This window comes from Hylobates moloch, unplaced genomic scaffold (genome assembly GCF_009828535.3).
Source record: "Hylobates moloch isolate HMO894 unplaced genomic scaffold, HMol_V3 SCAFFOLD_16, whole genome shotgun sequence".
Lineage (NCBI taxonomy): Eukaryota > Metazoa > Chordata > Mammalia > Primates > Hylobatidae > Hylobates > Hylobates moloch.
Window position 1 is genome coordinate 49863503 of NW_026652291.1, and position 22279 is coordinate 49885781.

At 34.6% G+C, this 22279-nt stretch overlaps 1 protein-coding gene across 10 annotated transcripts in view; it reads right to left on the reverse strand.

The window, feature by feature from the left end:
* Positions 1-22279, reverse strand: part of KTN1 (kinectin 1) — a 102070-nt gene that overhangs the window by 16691 nt on the left and 63100 nt on the right. For 4 of the 10 annotated variants that reach the window (XM_058429955.1, XM_058429954.1, XM_032134928.2 and 1 more), the window contains exons 19-34: positions 21398-21432; positions 20300-20390; positions 19561-19629; positions 18607-18644; positions 18013-18103; positions 17796-17864; positions 16504-16541; positions 15499-15589; positions 15354-15422; positions 14852-14889; positions 12288-12378; positions 9816-9884; positions 8725-8762; positions 6819-6909; positions 4402-4488; positions 1134-1223 (exon numbers count right to left, since the gene is read on the reverse strand). In XM_058429955.1, coding sequence (XP_058285938.1) covers positions 1134-1223; positions 4402-4488; positions 6819-6909; positions 8725-8762; positions 9816-9884; positions 12288-12378; positions 14852-14889; positions 15354-15422; positions 15499-15589; positions 16504-16541; positions 17796-17864; positions 18013-18103; positions 18607-18644; positions 19561-19629; positions 20300-20390; positions 21398-21432 — 1095 coding nt within the window. The remainder of the gene's footprint in view (positions 1-1133; positions 1224-4401; positions 4489-6818; positions 6910-8724; positions 8763-9815; positions 9885-12287; positions 12379-14851; positions 14890-15353; positions 15423-15498; positions 15590-16503; positions 16542-17795; positions 17865-18012; positions 18104-18606; positions 18645-19560; positions 19630-20299; positions 20391-21397; positions 21433-22279) is intronic. The other 6 variants (XM_032134930.2, XM_032134927.2, XM_032134931.2 and 3 more) reach the window with 3 other exon arrangements.

Here is a 22279-nt window from a genome sequence, read left to right on the forward strand (position 1 = left end):
AGGAACATGCTAACACCACAGGGATGCAGTCAACTAAATCCAAACTGTGGGAAACTTCATAGGAAACCATTAAGTTTTGTTTTTGTTTTGTTTTTTTTTAAAGGAGGTGGGGTGTTGCTGAGAAAGAGTCGGGGAACCCGTGGATTAAAAAATATCTAAAAGATGTCTCAAACCAGTTACATACTGACCTTATTTGGATCCTGATTAAAACAAACTACAATAAGTTATTATTTAATAAAATAGACAATATATATGACAACTGGAGAAATGCATACTATACAAAATTAAGAATGTATTTTTAAGTGTAATATCACACTTTTTAAAAAGAAATGCTTACGTTTTAGAAATGTGTACTGAAATATTTACAGATGAAATGCTCTGATGTTTGAGTTCCTTCAAAATAATCTAGGGAGTGCAAGGTGGGAGGTAAAACAAGACTGCTTATATGCATGCCATGTACCGATAAGTGCTATGGAGAGATGTTGGGTACATCGGGCCTCATTATGCTTGTCTCTCTACTGTTGAATAGTTTTCCATTAAATAAGAAAAAAAAAGACCCTACACTCTATTTTAGGAAACTCACATGCACATTCACTGACTTTTTCTGCCCTCAAGTAATTATTGTTAATTCTCTGAGCAAAGTAGAACATGTACTACCCTCAAGTAAACCAAGTTGTTCTTTATTATCTGTAAGATTTCTGCTTGAAGAAGGTAACAGATGACCAAAAATCTTGAGTTTTAAAATGTAAAGAGCCTGGTTCATGGTATCAAGTACATTAAGGAAGTGTTGCTAAAACTAAGAAGCAATCACTTAAAATTAAGTTTTAAATAAAGCCATTAAGAATGTTAGCATATTGATTTTATTAGCATTAAAAAACCTTTCCCAAATATGATGTTTTTAATCCTCCAAATAACGTCTCATATATAAAATTTTATAGAAACAATAGTATCAGGTAAATAGAAATGAGTTTTGAACCAAGTTATTAATCTTTACTGAAAAGCACCAGCTTAACAATGGGAAAGATCAAGAAATCAGCACTCTACTGAAACCAAGTGGAGTGCAAATGATGTTGCTTATTCATACCTTTCTTGAATAATGTCATCATTTAAAAAAAATAATAAATTAGTCTTACCAAATTAGAAGGGACAGACACCTTTGGAAATAATTTTTTGAGAACTTCTTTAGCCTCCAACTCAACAGCTTCCACCTGTTGCTGTCTTTCCTAAAGCAGAAGATGAACCAAATCAAACTTGCAAGATCACAGAATTTTTTTAAATAAAGAAAAGAAAAAAACTATAGTGTTTTAAATTCTACGGGAAGAAAAAGTTAAAAAAAATTTTTAATACTGACAAATGTTAAAATTTCCCACTTTATTAAAATGCTCCCATAAGAAAAAATCTGCAAAATCTCTAAAGCATCCTAAATATCAAATAATGCCCTGGCAATATCTGACAATATGGACATTTTCCTTGGCATTTAGAAATCAAGTGATTTGCCTGTCCAGGAACAATTCAAAAACAGACACACAAAAAACATTTCTTATAGCTAAAACTTTATAAACTACCTATAGTAGAAAATACACATTGGAGGAACATAACTGAGGTTTATTGGCTGGTATATCTCTATTAAAAAAAATGCATCACTGATGGACTATAACATCATAGCATTAAAATGGTAACTTTCTTATTTCCAACTTCAAGGTCATGTGAAGTATTTATGCTAAACAAGGAGGACCATCAAAATCTGATGGATGATATAAATGGGAAAATGAAAGAACAAGGAGCAACTGATAGCATATTACTTCACTAATGCCACACACATAAAAAGTAATTCTGACACTTATATATGGACTCTGCTATAAATCTACAAATATTACAAATGTGTAAGTCTAAATTTGCTGATATTAAATCCAAGTCTAATGTATATCAATTATAAACTCAAAACCATGGTTTGTCAAAATTAGGGTAATGCCTTATCACACACCAAAAAAAAAAATCTAACATTCAAACTACCTCCACAAGATTAAAAAAAAAAAAAGACCCCTATAAAAATGCACATCTAAACCAAGCCAAGAAAATCATCTAAAAACAACAGTCACAAAGTTCAACAGGTGACAAGAAGGCAAGCAAGCTAGAAACACCTCAACCATATCTTTCCCCCAACATTTATATGTGAAATTTGAAATCTATCACTGATTCAAGGTCTACACACTTCAATTTTAGAAAATCTAATCACATGAAAATTTACACAACAGCTACAGATTTTGCCATTTTCCATACACACATAAAGCTGTTAAAGATCAGCAGCAGTATTTTTACAATAGGTGTTTTAATAGGATATTTTCAATAATTCAATGAAGTCCACTAATTTTCAGGAATACACCTAACTGCATAAAATAAGGAAAATAATGAATGCTATTTCAAGGACATTAAGAGGTAATTCTTATCATTTGACCAAAGTACTAATCTTTAAAGACAACTGGTTAGGAAACGAGACACTGAGGAACAGCTTTTTGAAAACTTTCCAAGGAAAAAAAAAAAGACTAACTAAAAGAACAAAGTATCTAACATAACCAAGAGCCACAAACATGGGAAGTTACTTTTATTTGGTATTAACGATTTTAGCTAAGAAGTTTTCATCTGACATAGTAGTTTGGTTATAGATAGCAATTTCCATTCCACTTTAACATCTGGGAAAGATCTAATATTGAAAACTGAACTATAATTTGCATACCATCTTTAAGTGAAATGTGTAAGAGTTTCTTTCAGTAGCTCCTCAAGAGTATTTAGCCTTTAAAAATAATCCTGTAAAGACAGCATATATCATCCACTTTACATTTTAGGTAAGCTGACCGTAACTTATTTCTAGTTAAAATACTAAAAGTGTTTCACATAGTTCCTTTTCATCACAACATAATTTATGGCACTGGGTCAATCACATCCCTTTACACCTATGCTATCCAAGGACTGTCTAAATTCCATTGAAATATAGAAGACTTTCAATTCTATTCTCTGTAGATCTTTAGCTATGCAAGAAGGCCTCATGCACAAAAATTCTTTCCTTTAGAATCATAAAATGCAAAAATGCCTATGGCAAGTAGCATGTAACTTCTTGTAGGAATGGTGTGATTAGCACCCAAATACCCAGTCCCAATAACAAAATAAAACCAAAAGGTGGCTCTTAACCATCAAAAACAAAGTAATAGAAACAACCAGAAACCACACTGAAACCCTCATCGCTGACAGAAATGACTGTACAATTGCAACCACTCCCAGTGAAATAATAATGAAATGTCCTATCTGACCTAGATTTTCCTACTCTCTGGTCCCAACATACCTCTCAGCTATCTCGAATTTAACCTTTACTGAAAATTATGGTTAGATGAATAGGGATATAGTTAAATACAAACCCACTAAGCTATAGGAAATGTAACTACAAACGTATACTTGCTAAAAAAAAAAATTTACAGAACTATTTTATGCTTAAACATTCCTTCAGGTGTCACTAAGACTTATATTAAAGTTTCAAGAGTACCATGGCACACAAAATATTTTCACAGTGCTAAAATTAATCATGTAGGTTCCTTCATTAACCTATCTGCAAAATTCAATACCCCTGTTTCACATTTATTCTTGGCAGGAATTTTCAAAATACTTGACTGGACTGGCAGATTCAATTTTCTCAATCTTTAAAAACAACTTCTCTATTACAATTCATTAGAAATCTTCACACCCAATGGTACAACCTGAGCTCAAGGAGAATGTCTTCCATTGTTCTGAAGACAGAGGGGGCTATATATTTCAGGAGTACTTTACATACTCTGGTCAAGAGAATTATCCCTTGATAGTAATATTTCATCTAAACATGCCATATGTGTCATTGTTGGCCAGTAATATACGAAGTTTCAGTCCACCACCTCTAAGGAACCATTCCAAGCAACACACCCAAAGTTGATGCCTTTCCTGTATTTAAGACTTTGATCATTTTTCTACCTTCTCTGAGACATCTTGGTGTGCCCTCCAAAACACCTAGTTTATGGCACATCCTATATATTCAGATGTGTTTGTTAATTCACCTAGGTTTCTTTGGTTCAAAGTTTTCATGAAAGTTATCTTAACCAACCCAAAAGGCGCATATTGTCTGACAAGAGGTTAACATCGGTCTTCTGAGACTCTTCAGCTTAAAGTTGTGCTCAACAAAGCCCAATCAGGTAATCACAACAAATCAGCATGCCCAAAATTAAAGTTTCAAGGAGTAGATGAAAAAAGCAGAGATGATAAATGTGGACAAGGAGATTTTATATTTAAATTGCAGTAAAAGTAAATGCTTTAGTCTGATTTTAAGACAAGCTGCAGATTTTCTCTGTTCAGTGGATTGTTTCTAGGAGTTAGCATTACAACCTTGGAAGTCTTGTTCACTTTGTCCTGCAGCATTTTTTCAGTTGATGCCAATGCTTCCATTGCTTCCCAGTTTTTCTCCCGAAGGTCCTAATCATTTTTAGAAAGAATGATTTCAGTTTATCCATTATTGAAAGATTTCTGTTTTTTTACTTCATCAGTATTTTGCACTGCATTTAAATGCTGGTTACTGAAAAATTATTTCAATGGGAAAATATGCATATTAGCAAAAAAATAAAAAGCAATGTTTAGAAGTTTGAATGAGAAAATAAAGATGCCCACTTTCCATGTTTTAGTATATATATCAAATAGGCCAGCTTTTAAAATAATTACTATGCACATGTGACAAAGAAGAAAGCATTCAAAAGTAAAGACACAAACCAAGAATACATACATGATTTCAGGTACATTGAACATTAGAAGATTAAAGACAGAGCAAATATATAAGTATTACAAAAAGCTTTTCATGTGATGTTTAAACGAGGCCCAATAACACTCATAGGACTTTCCACTGCAGTGTAACATTTTTCCTCTATGTTTTAATACAATTAACATGTTTCAAATCTACCTAGGAATCCCATAGTAACCCACTGTGTTCTATGTCTTTCTTGGCATGGCCAAACAGTCATGCCACAAAACAACCTTACATGAATTGTATGAGCTAGCTGATCAAAGCAAAGGGGAAGGCTGGAAGGCTATAAAATAGATTCTCTTGGAGGAGAAAGAGGTTATTAAAAATTGAGAGATCTGGATTTTAACAGCCTTTCATTCACAAATATAATCTGCTATATTTCAGTCTTTTTTTTCAGAATGAGAAATCTAAACAGATAAAAACCAACAACAAAAATAAAAAGCCAATAATCACCATTTATTACTTAATATATGCCAACCACTGTACTTGGCAGTTCACAAATTCTCACCGTTACAACAACCCCATGAGATATTTATTCCCATTCTATAGATAGGGAAACCACAGCTCAAGTAAGTTAGGAAACTGAGCCAAGTATACACAGAAAATGAAGTGGCAGAACTAGAAGGAAAGACTGACACTGCTATCTGCTGGCCTCCAGTGTCCTGGCTCTTTTCACACGGGTTCAATGTCTCCAGCGCTGCTGCTGCTGCATTACCATGCCCTCATCTCAGAATTCCAATAATAAAACACAGTTAAGATGTTAGCAGTATATCGGCAAGTTCGCCTCAAGTTTTGTGGCTAAGCAATGCTGTTAGTACTGTTATACCAACACACAAGTGGCAATTCATGTACCTAATTTTGACAAACTCAGGGGTACAAGAAAATGTCAACTTGTTAAATTAACAATTTAACACAAACTTTGAAAAATAGAAAACACACATCCATTTACTAGCAATACTCCCTTAGATTTCAGTAACATTTTATCCTTGCTCAAGTCTTAGCAATCACACTACAGTGTACAAAAATTTCTTCTCTAGCAAGAATGCTTGGACTTTACTTATAGGTGTTGCCCTCTGGTATGAGAAAAGTTAAGAAATTCTACTAAATTCTTTGTTTATTCAGTAAGTTATTAGGGTTCATATTTCTGAAAGCACTATCCCTTCCCTTTCTAGTATAAATGTTGTCAGGTTCTAAAGCCTCTAACACACTTAATTACCAAAATTTGAACCACCTCTCAGTTAAAAATGGGAGGTTCTGGCCAGGCACCGTGGCTCACACTTATAATCCCAGCGCTTTGGGAGGCCAAAGCAGGTGGATCACTTGAGGTTAGGAGTTCAAGACCAGCCTGGCCTACATGGTAAAATCCCACCTCTACTAAAAATACTAAAAACATTAGCTGGGTATGGTGGTGCACACTTGTAGTTCCAGCTACTCGGGAGGGTGAGGCAGGAGAATCACCTGAACCCAGGTGGCTGAGGTTGCAGTGAGCCAAGTTCATGCCACCTCCAGCCTGGGCGACAGAGCGAGACCCTGTCTTTAAAAAAAAAAAAAAAAAAAAGCCAGGGGAGGTTCCAGAAGGCTTTCAAAAGACCTCATTACTGAGTATACTGGGTTTGAATACTGGCATTACTTATAGTTTACAAAAAGGCCAGCCCAATCTAAGAGGAAATATCTTTGATTTTAAAATACCAAGCTGAAAAACATGTTTTTCCAAATAAAAGTTCAACAAAAAGTCAACTGCACTTTTAGCTTTTTAAAATAACTAAAGGTATAATAATTATAGCTTCAACATTTAAATATTTATAAGAATAAGAATTCATCTTTTCACTTACTTAAACTGTTCTCCAATAATGTCCCGCCCCCCGAAAAAACTACACACAGAAAATAGTACTTTCTTACAAAGATTAAGAAATCTAAAGTAAAAGTAGATTAAAAAAAAATTCCTGAACCATATTTCAGTGTTAAAGTAATAAAAAGAAAAGCTTCATTCTGATAAAGATCTACTTACATTGTTTTTCTTCCTCTGGTGTTCAACGGCATCCTTCAAAGAATCTAACTCATTCCAGAGACCACTTATTTCTTTCTCTCTTTCTGAAACTCTAAACCAGAACATGAACACATGTAGCAAGATTTTAGGTAAACAGTAATACAACTTAGATCCCTACTACCTATCAACATTTGCTACTACAAAATAAAAATATCAAGAGATAGCACCTTGAAAAGTACATTAACTAAAGAGTCTACCTACTGTTTACCATACAAAGCCCATCCTATGAATTTCAGAAATGATTTCTAATACAAGTTTTTATACCTAATATGGTATGCTCAGGCTTGTGCTAAAGAGAAATCTCATCCCCTAAGAAACATATTATGAAGATATGAACTGTTGTAGCTATTTATATTTTTACCTGGGTCAGTACACAGTAGCTATTTTCAGGAGTTAAAACTGATGTAGAAGCAGTCCCTTAAATATATTTTTTTTTCCCCAGAGGGCAATTAATCAGTTATAACTTTAAATGGCTAACCCACAACAAAAGTATATTAAAATGAGCTCAGTGTTTTCTTGCCATTTTCATACCAATCTCAACATTCATGTTTTTTTCTGCTACTGTTTCCCAGAAACGCAGAAAGCAATGGCAAAGATTCATAATTTGATTCTGTTATAGTTGAGAGTGGCTGGAGTAGAAAGTTAAATAACCAATAGCTCTTCCCTGAGGATCAGTGCCCATATAAGAGGCTGGCAAACTAGGGCTATGGGCACACTCCACAGTCTGTTTTTGTAGGTCCCCAAACTAAGAGCTGTTTTTACACTTTTAAAGTGTTGTTTTATTTATACATGTACACACACATACACATATATATACACATGTATAAAACAGACCTATGTGTCCCACAGGCCTAAAATGCTATCAGGGCCTTTACAGAAAATGTTTGCCAACCTTTTCTCTATATAGTCAAACTCAAGACTCGATTTAATAGTCAATAATTCTAACCTAGTAAACAAGTAACTCTGTAAACCAACCAAGATGGAAGAACATTTAGATTTAAAAAAAAAAAAAAATTAGCAATATTCCCGATGATAGATCACTTACGTCATCTATTAATATACTTAATGTGGTTGACATTTTAACATGTTGAAACACACTAACTTATGTGAAATGACCTTAAATGTAGCCTCACAGAGAAAATTACAGGCCAACAAGAAAAATGTATCAGTTAAAAAAAAAAAAACTCCTTAAGAAAGACAATCATAAAGACTATATATGTTTTTTTTTTCTTGGTGCCAGGCTGGAGTGCAACGGTGCGAACTTCCTGGGCTAAAAAGATCCTCCCACTTCAGCCTCCCGAGTAGCTGGGCCCACAGATACATGCCATCACACCCAGAATTTCTAAACTTTTCGTAGAGACGAGGTCTGACTATGTTGCCCAGGCTGATCTCAAACCCCTGGGCTCAGCGATCCTCCCGTCTCAGTCTCCCCAACTGCTGGGATTACAGGCGTGAGCTACCACATTTATCCTAAAATTTATTTAAAAAATGAAGCTAAGCCAAAATTTGCATCATTCAATTACACAATCACATCTAGAAGAAAGAAGACCCAGTAAGATAACTGAGATAATAGAAGGTGATTTAGAAAACCCTGCAAAGTATAGTTTAACTTGATTTGATGTTTTCTGAATGCCTAAAAAAACAGAAACAAACATCTCCCTCAACAAAATATTCAAATCCAAATACCATAAAAAAAAGCACCTTAGCCAAAGGTACCGCTCAACTCTAAACTGCAATTCAAGATATCCAAATAGAATTGTAAAAATCGGGTGCCATTTGCAGTTACACTAAATTGCTTATTTGAGAATGGTTTATCACATAAAAATAGTTACTACTTTATAAATTGTGAATCAAACTTATTACTTACACTTTTAATAATTCTTCATGAGGGGGAAAAGAAGATGCCTATCAAAAGAGTTAAATGTTATTTCAGAACAAAACTTTTCAGGAGACTTAAAAACATTGAAGCTTTTCTCAAATATAAATTAATAAAACAATAAAAGCAAAAATAGTATATATTTCATATGCCAGTAACCCTGACTTTAATCAAGTGATTTTAATAAAAACATGTACAAATCCATAAAATGTATTGAATGCTAAATCCAATCTTTACTGTTGCAACATACTTGAACTCTTCATTTAATAAGTATTTATCAATTTTCCACTATGTGCATGGAAGCACACCTTACATTTTCAAACTGCACAATTCATATTTGACTACATAAAAATGTTAAGCTTCCAAGTTAAAAAAAAAAATACCAGAAATCAAAAGAAAAACTAGGACAAGTTATGTTTCCTCACGTTTAACAAAGTTATTTATACATCAACATACAAAGGTACACAGCCCTTCATATATGGTATTTATTCCTTGGTGACAATAATCTCTCAAGCTTCTTGTTTGCAAGGACTGCAATTTATTTGTTTCTCAAAATACTATCAAGTCTATCCATATACATGCATAAATTAATTTAAAGGCTATTTTGGGTAGCATCTTTTATAAAAACACATTTTTGTTTTTACCAAGCAGAATTATAACTTGAAAACCTCTCTTAAATAGTAGTAGACTATCGCTTATGATACATTTGTTAGTTTCTCTCCTGTTACTAATATTTCATTTGGGAAGAGGGAAGATAGAGTGTGTACACATATCTTTAAGCCAACTTCTACAGTATTTAAACTGACTTGCTAAGAATTCTAGGATCAGAAAACACACATGAATACAAAACAGAGCTGGAATACAGGCAATAATATTATTTGTGTATACTTTATAAATTATAGATTTGTTTTACTTTGGATATGACATAGCAAGTTACTTTCTTTTATATAAAATTTGATAAACATAAATAAAACATACTTCATTCTCAATGAAAATGCAGAAATGGCAAAAATACTCATATGTCACGGTTATATAATTTTTTTGCCACATAAGTGAAAGGCAAGACATCTAATAATACCTACCTGTTGGTAGTTTTGTTGTTTAAGCTGCTCAATTTGGGACTTAAACAATTTGTTTTCATCTTGTACATCCTAATTAAATAAAAATTAAACATCAGTATCTAAACAGATTTTTTCCACATAAACTTAGATCATACAAGCTAGAAACAGATCATACAAGCTAGAAAAATTCCAAAATAGCAATAATTTTAAAGGGTGTAATAAGCTCTTTATTAAAACATACGATGAAATTAGAGCATTTATATTAGTACTAGCTGCGGAGTTTCCATGTCTCAATGGAACAAAATAGAATCCAGAAATATACCCAAATAGCTCTAAGAATTTAGTATGAAGTGACATTTCAAATCAACCTCAACTCTAGTAATATTTTGGGCTTGATATTTTTCTTTTGTTGTGGGGGTTTTATCCCATGCACTGCTCGACATTTAGAAGCATCCATGGCACCCATCCACTAGATGCCCCAGCACCCCCCCCCCGGCCCCAGCTGTGACAACCAAACATGTCTTCAGATATTGACAAATGTCCCCTGGGGAACAGAATCACTATTGTTATAATGGATTATTTAATAATGTGGCTAGCCTTCTCTTTTTAATGGTTACAATGTTATTGTTACAGCTTACTAAGTTACACTAAATAAGCTAAACAAACAAACAAATAAAAAGAATTATAAACATATTAGAAGAAAACGTAGTTTTTTTTTTTTTTTAAGATGGGAGTCTTGCTGCGTTACCCAGGCTGGAGTGCAGTGGTCTGATCTTGGCTCACTGCAGCCTCTGCCTCCCGGGTTCAAGTGATTCTCCTGTCTCGGCTTCCTGAGTATCTGGGACTACAGGCACCTGCCACCATGCCCGGCTAATTTTTGTATTTTTTTAGTAGAGTCGGGGTTTCACCATGTTGGCCATGCTTGGTCTCAAACCCCTGACCTCAAGAGATGCACTTGCCTCAGCCTCCCAAGGTGCTGGGATTATTACTGTGAATTACCACACCGAGCCGAATATATTTTTATGATCGTAGACAGATACCTTTCTTCCCGAGACTTAAAACTCTGGAAATTACTTGAGTACATAAAAGTTTCAAATTTCCCAAAAATGGGAAAAACACAAATGAAGTCAGAAGAAAAAATGGGGAAAATAAATCACTTCGTATAATAACAAAAGGTTATTTAATTTCCCTTATTACATAAAAAGGATCTTACAAATTAGTAAAAATAAGTCAAACCAGTGGGAAAAATGTGGGAAAAATTAAAGGACAATTCATATAAAAATGGCTTGAACGTATGAAAAATGCTTAACTTCTCTCACAGTCAAATGCAAATTAAAAATAATCTTACCATCTTTCAAGTATAATATCAAAAATTTTTATCCTTGTCAATGTTGGAAATGAAGAAGGTGAAATGGCCCATAGTTGGTGAGAGTGTCAATTAGTGAAAACACTTTTGGAGGTCTATCTAGCAGTGTCTAACAAAATTTAAAATGAACCTACATGAGAGGGAGAAGGAATGTGACAGACTCAAACCTTGAAGCATGTAATGTGAGCAAGATTAATCCAAGACAATGTAGGCATCTACACATTTGCTATCACTTCAAATCAATGTTCTGTAAGTACTTCGAATACTAACTGCATGAAGGTAAGATACTGATTTTGTATTTAACTATCTCTTTCAACAAACAAAAAACCTACGTAAGCCTTGATCCAGAATTTCACTTCTAGGATACAGATACACTAGTAAAAGTATTCAAAACATGTGCAAGGATATTCACTGCTGCATTGTTTGTGCAGAAAAAACAGCCCTAAATAATCTAGGTATCCATCAACTGGGATTGGTTATATAAATGATATATGCTGGGTGCGGTGGCTCACACCTATTATCTCAGCACTTTGGGAGGCCGAAGTGGGCGGATCACCTGAGGTCAGGAGTTCAAGACCAGCCTGGCCAACATGCTGAAACCCCATCTCTACTAAAAAATACAAAAATTAGCTGGGCATAGTGGTGCATGCCTGTAGTCCCAGCTACTCTAGAGGCTAAGGCAAGGAGAATCGCTTGAACCCAGGAGGCGGAGGTTGCAGCGAGCCGAGATCATGCCACTGTACTCCAGCCTGAGCAACACAGCAAGACTCTGTCTCAAAAATAAAAATTAAAATTAAAAAAGATGATATAACCATCCAATATCATAAAACTATTAAAAGTTAGGGCAGAAATGTGCTTTATATGGAAAGATCTTGAAAACACTTAATTGTGAAGAAAGCAAAATATACAAGTTAGTATAGTTCAACAGAGTATTTAATAAACAAGTATACATACATACACACATTTTATGCACGGGTACTTACTCAAAAAATATGTCAATAATGAGACCTAGTATCTGGGTGGGAGACTCATTCTGTACTCTATTTTTTGGCAGCAGTTAAAAATTATTCTAAAGCATGCAAAGACAATAATTTACAAAATAATTAATTTTAAGTCACCATATTCACCTGTAACAGCTTTGTTTTGCTAGAAAGATCACTCTCCCTCTCTTTTAGCATGGCTTCTAACCTCTTCAATTCATTTTCCTTTTCTTTCAACCTAGAATTTTTTTACAAAGATCTGCATTTACTGAAGTACATAAAAAAGGAAAACCAGATTCCAATATCACCCCTCAGAAAAAAGATGGCAGAAACAATACGTACCAGCTTTTTCCCCCCATATTATATCAACTTAGAAGTTTGTTTTAAAAGATATTTCTAGGATCATTCTACTCACTCATACTTAACATTTCTTAAGCAAATGTGGCTTTACCTAGGAAGAAACTCTAAAACAAAAACTAAGAACAAAACTATATTTTATCAAATTGTTGCAAAAATTACCACTTCAAAAGCAAGGAGTTTTGCCCCCAAGAATCCTAGTCATCATTTGTTGACCCTGGAAATTACAAAATATGTCTAACCTTTGTATTTAAGAGATGCTATGGATAATCTGTTTTTCCTTTACCCAATGCTGATGTAAATCTTACTCTATCTAGCCCAAGTGAATCTCAATTGCCCTGGTCATCCTAAGCAATAGACTTCTAGCATAACACCACCATCAAAATGATCTGTTTAACTATCTGTTTCCTCAGGATAGGAAATCTTATCCATTTCGGTATTCCCAATGCCAGAAAGCACATAATAGAGTCTCAAGTATTCACTGAGCTGAACACTTATTTTTACCGCGCCTGGATCTAGAATTTCAAGATGCTTATAAATCTATATGAAAAAAATGACAAAACAGCATACATGAAAAGTGAGATAAATATATAAAAAGGGAAAAACCTAAATGCATATTGCTAAGTAAAAGAAGGCAATCCAAGGCTGAGCATGGTGGCTCATGCCTGTAATCCCAGCATTTTGGGAGGCCAAGGTGGGAGGATCATTCAAGCCCAGGAGATCAAGACCAGACTGGGCAACACAGGGAGACTCTGTTTCTAAAAAATTAGCCAGCCATGGTGGCATGTGCCTGTAGTCCCAGCTACTCGAAAGGCTGAGGTGGGAGGATTCCTTGAGCCCAGGATGTCCTGGCTGCAGTGAGCCATGATCACAGCCCTGCACTCCATGTACGCCAGCCTAGGCCACAGAGAAAGACTCTGTCCCAAAAAAAAAAGAAAAGAGCCAATCCAGAAAAGCCATATACTGTATGATTTCAACTATGATATTCTGGAAAAGGTAAAACTCTGAAGACAGTAAGATCATTGGTTGGCGGGGGGGTGCTGCAGGGGTGTGGAGGAAGGGAGGGAGGGATGCACAGGTAGAACACAGGAGATTTTTAAGGCAGTAAAACTGTTTTGTATGATACTGTAATGATGGATACATGTCATTATACATGTTAAAACCCACAGAGAGTGATCCTAATGGAAACTATGAACTTCAGTTAATAACAACCATAACAATGTACTGCTATTGGCTCATCACTTGTAACAAATGTACCATGCTAATGCAAGATGTTAATAGAGAGAATTGGTTAGAGTATATGGAAACTGTATTTCTCTCTCATTTTTTCCTATAAATATAAAAACTGCTCCAACACAAAAAATAAAATCTATTAATTTAGAAAAGAAAATGGCAAAAAAAAAAAAAAATGTAAGGCAGAAATATACCTAAAATTACCTACTTTAATGGTCTACATATCCCTACTATAAACAGGCCAGAAATGCGCCTCTAAGCTTTCCAAGCAAATAAGAGATAAGCACCTCGACAGTTACACCACAGCCAAAAGACAAACAATAATTGTACAAACAAGTAATCTTCCAAGAACAGAGTAATCTCCCTTGTTTTTAGAAAGATAATAACCTAATAAATATCCTCAATATCTTCACAGTTTAAAAAGGGGCACTTCTTTAAAACAAATATCAATAAAGAGTAATGGTATCACCAAGAAAAATTTGTTAAAAGCAATTTTAAAGGGGGCCAAAAAGATCAGGTCCAGATACCCTTTCTCACCATTGTAACCTGCTATAGCTTAAGACAACAGACTCTCTAGAATAAAACATTTTCTAAGATTAATATCTACAGAAACTGACAACTCTTATGCTGACTAGATTCAGTTTTCCTATTCAGCACAGGATAATATGACAAGTTCCATTTTCCCTATAAATAATTAAAATTACAGAAAGGTTTAAAATTCATTATCAAGATTATGGCTAAGATTATCTTCTGGTTAATTCAGAGATATTACTAACATCTAATTCAAATACTAATTTTCATTTGAAATAAGTTTAATCTCTATAATAATTGCATACATTGTTTTAAAAAATAACTTAAAACCAGTCTGTATTTGAGGAAAGAATAATTGAAAAAATGGGTTTGATGGATTTGGAAAGGATAAAGTCTCCAGGTATCTGAAAGCATTTAAATAACCTTTATTTTACCCAACAGAGACTTAGCCTATTTGCCTCAGGAATTACAATTTCCACTTAACAATAAAGTTAATGATGTACAGGAAACCCATCATTATATTCAAGCACATTCTGGAAAATAATGAGATGTTTGTTTCTCTTCAAAATGTGGTCTTAAAGCATACTTACACAATCTCAAGTTCTTCAAACTGTGATGCAGAACAGGCCTGAGAAACAGAATCATATTTTTAATGCTAACATTAAAAAAAAAGGTGCTACAACATATATATGGAATCACCCACCAATAAAAACAAAAACATAATTATATGCAGTAAATTTAAGATTGTGTCATTTATAAAGCAAGGACAGAATGAGTTTTATTAAATAATTTTTAATACTTATTAAAAGATTAAAGACTAATACTTTCAACAGACAGTTAAGGATGAACTACGAGTCTATTTGAAAAGGTAGACATAAGGAAATGCTTGTAGGCTCAGGTTGACAGATTAAACAGTTAAGTATGACTTGCCAGAAATAAAAGTTAACTTACTTAAACAACAACAAAACTATGGTACAACATAATTTTTCTGGCAAAGAAACTCAGAACATATTAACATCTTTACTTTCTAATACCTTAAACAAAGATTTCTCATTCCTTATGTAACATGTTGGTAATTTGTTTATACTATACCTCTTTCAAGTTACGTTGTGCTACTTCCTGAACATGTGCTTTTAAAGATTCATTTTCTTCTTGAAGATCCTTAAAAAGAATAGGTTTAAATTAAATTGATAGTCAAGTATAAAAAGGCTATTTTTTATTGTTTTAAATTTCTCACCTGTAACCACTTCCCTGTATTGGCTAGGTCTTTCTCTTTCTCTTCTAAAACAGCCTTCATGGTATTCATCTGTTCCTCTTTTCCTTTTAATCTGATAATAAATTAATCAGAACTCTAAATGAAAATTTTCCATGACCATAAAAAGCAAAAATCTTAGACACTGAAAAAAGTATATTTTGGGTAGTACTCACAGTTCAGCTGATTAAACTCAACTAAAACTTATCAAGTATAAAGGCATACAAGGCTGGGCGCAGTGGCTCACGCCTGTAATCCCAACACTTTGGGAGGCCGAGATGGGCGGATCACAAGGTCAGGAGATCAAGACCATCCTGGCTAACACGGTGAAACCCCGTCTCTACTAAAAATACAAAAAAAATTAGCCAGGCGTGGTGGTACACGCCTATAGTCCCAGCTACTCGGGAGGCTGAGGCAAGACAATCACTTGAACCCGGGAGGTGGAGGTTGCAGTGAGCCAAGATCGTGACACTGCACTCCAGCCTGGGCGACAGAGCGAGACTCCATCTAAAAAAAAAAAAAAAAAGCATGTAAGATTTTGGAGACAATCCAATCAGGAGGCATAGGATGATTAAGGAAAATCATTCTACCACTGAATATCCAGATATGAGTAAGTTAGTTTAGCTCTACCTCTACCCTGTATCACCTTGTTTAAGTCAATACAAACAAATTTGGAAAACTTACTACAATTGATATGGATGTGAAAGATATCAATTTCACATGGCTATTAAAACAGGCAAAGAGCAACATCTCAATTTGAGGTTATATTCAGGTTATAAATCGTGAAAAGACTTCCTACCTCCCTCCCACAAAAAAACTTACAGGTTAAAGCCAAATAAGAAACTTAGGGCCCTTAGGAGTTTTGAGATAATCAGTATTTTCATATTTTCTAAAACACCACTTGAAATCAAAAAGCTATAATTTTCATTATATTTCTATTTAACTCATGAAAAAGAAACAGTAAAAGGAAATGAGATAAATGGTACTTACAAGTTCTGAAGCTCCTGAACTTGGGAAGTGATAGATAACTGAAATACAAAGGACAGAAAAATCAATTAATAATCCTTTCAATTTAACTTATTAAGCTTTATAAGTCTTTATAATGTGTACACTTCAAATTACAAAGAAACTAGCTGAATTTTTCACGACAAAATGAGATGTGTTTTGAGTTTACCTCCTCTTGACTCCAATAACAGGAAAATTAATAAACTAAAAACAATAAGGGAGAGGGACAAGGAAAGTAGTTATGAATAATAAGTCTAACTAATGTGATGCTTTTTTTCTTTAGGCTAGTCAAGTGAAGCAGTGGGATGGAGAAGGAATAAAGAAATCTGCAACTGGTTGTGATCAATCAGTTGTAAACACCACTGCACTCGACCAGCCATACTTCTACAGTAGTGAAAATCAGAATATTAACTCTCCACACACCTCCCTACCGTATCAGAGCTCTTCTCCATCCCAGTTTTCAAGGCCAACTACTCAACAGTACTCTATGATGTCCTTTTTAATTTTTTCTTAATCATACACAGTCTGATAATACCTTTTATCCTCCACTCTCTTCTCACAGGCCTTTCAGAATCTTGGCTTAGATGTCAGTTCCTCAGGAGACTTTCCTGAACTCTCAATCTATATTAGAAAAGTATGATCTTTTCATCCTACCCGTTTCACTCAACACATTATCTCCAATCACCAGCTAGTGATCCACCAATCACGAGTACAGTGCTTTGACAGGTACTGCGTTGACAATAAATATTGCTGAATGAATCTATGAGATGAATGAATCATCTCTTCAATGAAATCTCACCATTTTTTCACGAAAGCCTTATCAGATTAAAATCAGCAAAACTCATCCATTTCCAGTAATCACTTCTACGTCTGAAATCCCAATGAAACTTGTACTTTGTTCTAAGGCAGAGATCGAGCAATGTATATTCAAATAACATTTTGGTCCATGCAGTTTTCTTTTAAAAGGGGGCAGGGGGATTTAAAAAACTGCCAAACTGTTTCGTGTTTCATTTTTAATTGGCAAACTAAAATGAAACATTAACACAAAAAATGTTCTAGAAAATAACCATTAACAATTAAAATTTTTAAGATATACAGATTAAAATATCAAGAATACTTTCTCAAATCAGGCAAAAAATAAAATTAAAAGCACACAACCCAATATACTTACAGCATACTACTAAAAGTTTTTTCTGAGTAACAAGAAAAAAAATCAAATAGCTCATAAATAACACATAACTAATAAATCTGTCATGCTATGGCTCTGGGATTTTTACCTGTTGAGCCTTTTCAAGCTGGACATTTCCTATTTCTTCTTTTAGAGCCTTTATTTCCTGTTTCAAATCCTTGACAATGACAAAACAGACAAGATTGGACAATGGAAACACAGAAATTGACATAAAATGCAATGCACAGACAAACACATGAAATTAAATGATATTAACTAAAGTTGATAAACAAAAACATACAACACAGTTCTCTGTCTCCCAATACCTGAACAGTTTTCTCCTTGTTAGCAACTTTGAGAAGTTCTGCCTCCAGAAGTTCTTCTACAGACTTGATCTTTCCATCTTTCTCGTGGATCCTTCAATAAAGAAATGCAGTATAATTTGATTAGAAATCACCAAGACCCACCAAGATATAAAAATAGCACCAAATAATGAAATGGCTCTCCAAATCAACCCTTTCCCATTTTAAATAAAATAGCAACATGTCTTTGTAGAACGGCCAGGGTGAACATAAAGCTCCTCCTAACAGACAGCTGAAGCCTACGCACACAAGAAGTCAGTTAAGTGCTTCAGAAGTACATCAGAAATATAGGATTTGTACCCTGAGGAACACAAAGGAGAATCAAGTTCCATTCAACTATACTGACTCCCACCCTCTGGAAATATATATATATTTTTTAATTATACTGTATTTGGGAAAGCACAGCTAAGTTCTCTTATTCCATCAAGAAAAATTCTAGAGTGAAAGTTAAACATACATCAGCTGTCCCAATTGCACAATAAAACTAGATTTCTGAGCACACACACAAAAAAACGGACCAAAGAAGAAAAATCAGTTTATAATAATGTTATCACTTACACTTTCTTAAGTTCTTCAACTAGAGAGGCAAAAGAAACCTGGAAATAGGAAAAGTATCCTACTTAGTAATTTGTTCAAAACAGAAATGGGTCAGAAACAGAAATGCACACTATCCTTAGATTTTCCACTACAATCAAAATCCAAATGGGAAAAGCCCAGGCATTCTTTCGAGACTTTTCTAACGTCATAATAATGACAACAAATAGCATTTTGAACATAGGGAGCTTTAAGGTCACTTACAAATATGCCAAAAGAAAAAAATCATTAGATAAATGTTAAAATTATTTAATCAATAATTCCAACCATAGAGAAAATACAACTAAGAAACTGCCTAATTTCAGGCAGCCTCTTTTACTAGAGTCTTACTTTATATTTGTATACTTAGAACCTTTATATCACTCTAGTAAGAGGCAATGGCACCCTATCTGGAGTATTTGTCACAGTACCTGGCATACAATCAGTATTAAATTGCAGCCTCTATTACTGATTATCATTTATAAATTAAAACTATAATTGACATACTCCAACCTGGAGGAAGAGAAACAACAGACTTGTTTTTATGCAACAGTTTGCCCACTGTTTAAAAGAGAATGGGCTGGGCACAGTGCCTCATGCCTATAATTCCAACACTTTAGGAAGCTAAGGTGGGAGGACCACTTGAGGCCAGGAGTTTGTGACCAGTCTGGACAACATGTCGAGACCCTATCTCTACAAAAAGAATAAAATAAAAGCCGAGCATTGTGGCATGAGCCTATAGTCCTAGCTACTTAGAAGACTGAGGGAGGAGTTATTGGTTGAGCCCAGGAGTTCGAGGTTACAGTGAGTTATGATTGTACCACTGCACTCCAGCCTGGGCAAAAGAGCAAGACCCCGTTTCTTTTAATTTAAAAACAAACAAAAAAACAAACAAAAAACACAGAGACAAAGAACAGTTGTAAAAATTTACTACATTACCTGATCATTTTGCTTAGCTTTTAAGTCTTGAACTTCTTTTGTCAGAGATGAATTTTCTGTTCTTATTGCCTTTTTCAAAGACACATAAGCAAAACATGCTTTTACTCTCTGAAATATACAGCTAGCTTCAAAATACATTAGTTTCTCATTTCTTTAGCTGCTTCTTTTCCACTGTGGAAGGCCCAAAACTCTCACTTTTTTCCATGTCTATAATTCTGTAACTTCTATAGCTACCCAAACGAATTTTTAATTCAATTACACCCACATATATTTCTACTCATATCTGGACGACCTCAAAAATACACAGTATACCACTTGTTAGTTAAGCTACTCCTCTCCCTAAATTCAAATACATCTTTTAACTTACTTCTTCCAGCAACCTTTTCCCAATCAAGTTAGTTAAAGCTAATGACGACCATAAAATAGAATGGCAATCTCTTCTCTGGCCTCCAGTACCATTTCATGAATTAAGTCTGCTAGTTATCATTTGGTTATAATTAGGGTGCAAGTGGGGAAACTGACAAACTATAACAATAGTATCTACCTCATTAAGGCAGTCAATGTTATGCATTTTTAACTTCTAAAAAACCTTTAATAAAAAAAAGCATTATATAAATTTATAAATGTGAGAGGTACTATTAAGTTTAAGATCTATGGGAAAAACCTTACACAAATTACAGTGAAATCCTTTTATGTTACTGAATAATCACAAGGAAAACAAAACTACAAAATGCTTTACATTCAGCTCCTCCTCTTTAGTTGCCACCTGAATAAGTCCAGTTTCAAGTAATTCTTCTACAGTCTTTAACTTCTCATCTTTTTCTTGAATGCTGAAATTATAAATTTGTAACACATGTATTAACTATTTTTCAAGGTTAATGATATTTTTTTCTTTTTTTTTTGAGACGGAGTCTCGCTCTGTCGCCCAGGCTGGAGTGCAGTGGTGCAATCTCAGTTCACTGCAAGCTCCGCCTCCTGGGTTCACGTCATTCTCCTGCCTCAGCCTCCCGAGTAGCTGGGACTATAGGCGCCCGCCGCCATGCCCGGCTAATTTTTTGTATTTTTAGTAGAGACGGGGTTTCACCGTGTTAGCCAGGATGGTCTCGATATCCTGACCTCGTGATCCACCCGCCTTGGCCTCCCAAAGTGTTGGGGATTACAGGCGTCAGCCACCGCACCCAGTTTTTTTGTTTGTTTGTTTGTTTGTTTGTTTTTTGAGACAGAGTTTCACTCTTGTCGCCCAGGCTGGAGTGCAATGGTGCGATTTCGGCTCACTGCAACCTCTGCCTCCCATGTTCAAGCGATTCTCCTGCCTCAGCCTCCCAAGTAGCTCGGATTACAGGCATGCGCCACCATGCCTGGCTAATTTTGTATATTTGGTATAAACAGGGTTTGCCATGTTGGTTTCGAACCCCTGACCTCACAGGTGATCCACCCGCCTCAGCCTCCCAAAGTGCTGGGATTACAGGTGTGAGCCACCACGCCCGGCCAGTTAATGATATTATTTCTAATCATTTTAAATGGATCAACTCCTTTGTCCATCATTTCTTACAAACTTTTAATTCTAGAAAAGTTTCTAGGGATCTTTGATCATGGTCTGAGGATACTTCCTCTTTACAAGTAAAACGTACTCAAGTAATTCATGCTTACATGCTAGCCTCAACAAGTAAAATTACTGCCACACATGAAACCCACAAATGGTAATGTAAGTCCAAATCGACAGCATACTACATTTTCTTCCATTACAAAGTTTAAAGAGAATTTTAAAACTGTAATTAATGTAGTTAATTTGGTAGAAGCAACTCATCAAAATATAAAAAGAAAACTAAACTCTTACCATTTTTCCAGTTGTTCCACAACATCTTTATTAGGCTAAAATAAAAATCACCAAAAAAAGTTTAACTTTATCAAATTTGCATGAAGTAAAACCAGATGAGAAATGTAATTCTGTGAAAATTGTTTAGGGTTATTAAATAGATACAAAATTTAGGACAATAACTTATCTGAAGACTGGATAACGAAAGAATTCAGAAAACACAAAACAAAGAGATACATCTACACAAGACACAGAAAAAGTAGTAGTGTAAAATGGGCTGGCAAAATGAATTAGTATCTTATGAAAAAAATCTTAATCACTAGGAAAGATAACCTCTTAAGACAATCTGCCTCACACTTCCTTTACATTAATTCAATTCTTCAGATACAAAGAATCCAGACTCTAAGACCTCGCAAGTCCAAAAAAAAAAAGGAAAGAAAAGAAGAAAAGAGAAGGAAAGAGAAAGAGAGAAAGAAAGAAAAGGAAAGAAAGACAGACAAACAGGGGCTCTTTTAATTGATTTTTTTTCTATACTAAGGTGTTACATTTACATAGACAAGCGCACAAATCCTGTTCACAGCTCAGTGAATTTTGGTAGATAGATATTATTTAACTACCAACCAGATCAAGATATAAAATGTTTTAAAACTGATTGTAAATTGCAAAAGCAACAGGAATACATTCTCTTTATAAAGCATTAGAACATGACATGTAAGGTGAGTCCCCTTTGAAACTTCTTCCCCTGGTACACACATAAGTCCCCAGTGTTAAAATTTACCTTATGTCCAAAGTGGGATTTCTCCCTCACTATTTCTCTTATCTTCAGACAGCCAAGAAGCCTGACCAAAGAGATTTAGGGTCTTTCTCCTAGAACATTCTCTTCTGTGCACCCCTTTCCCAATC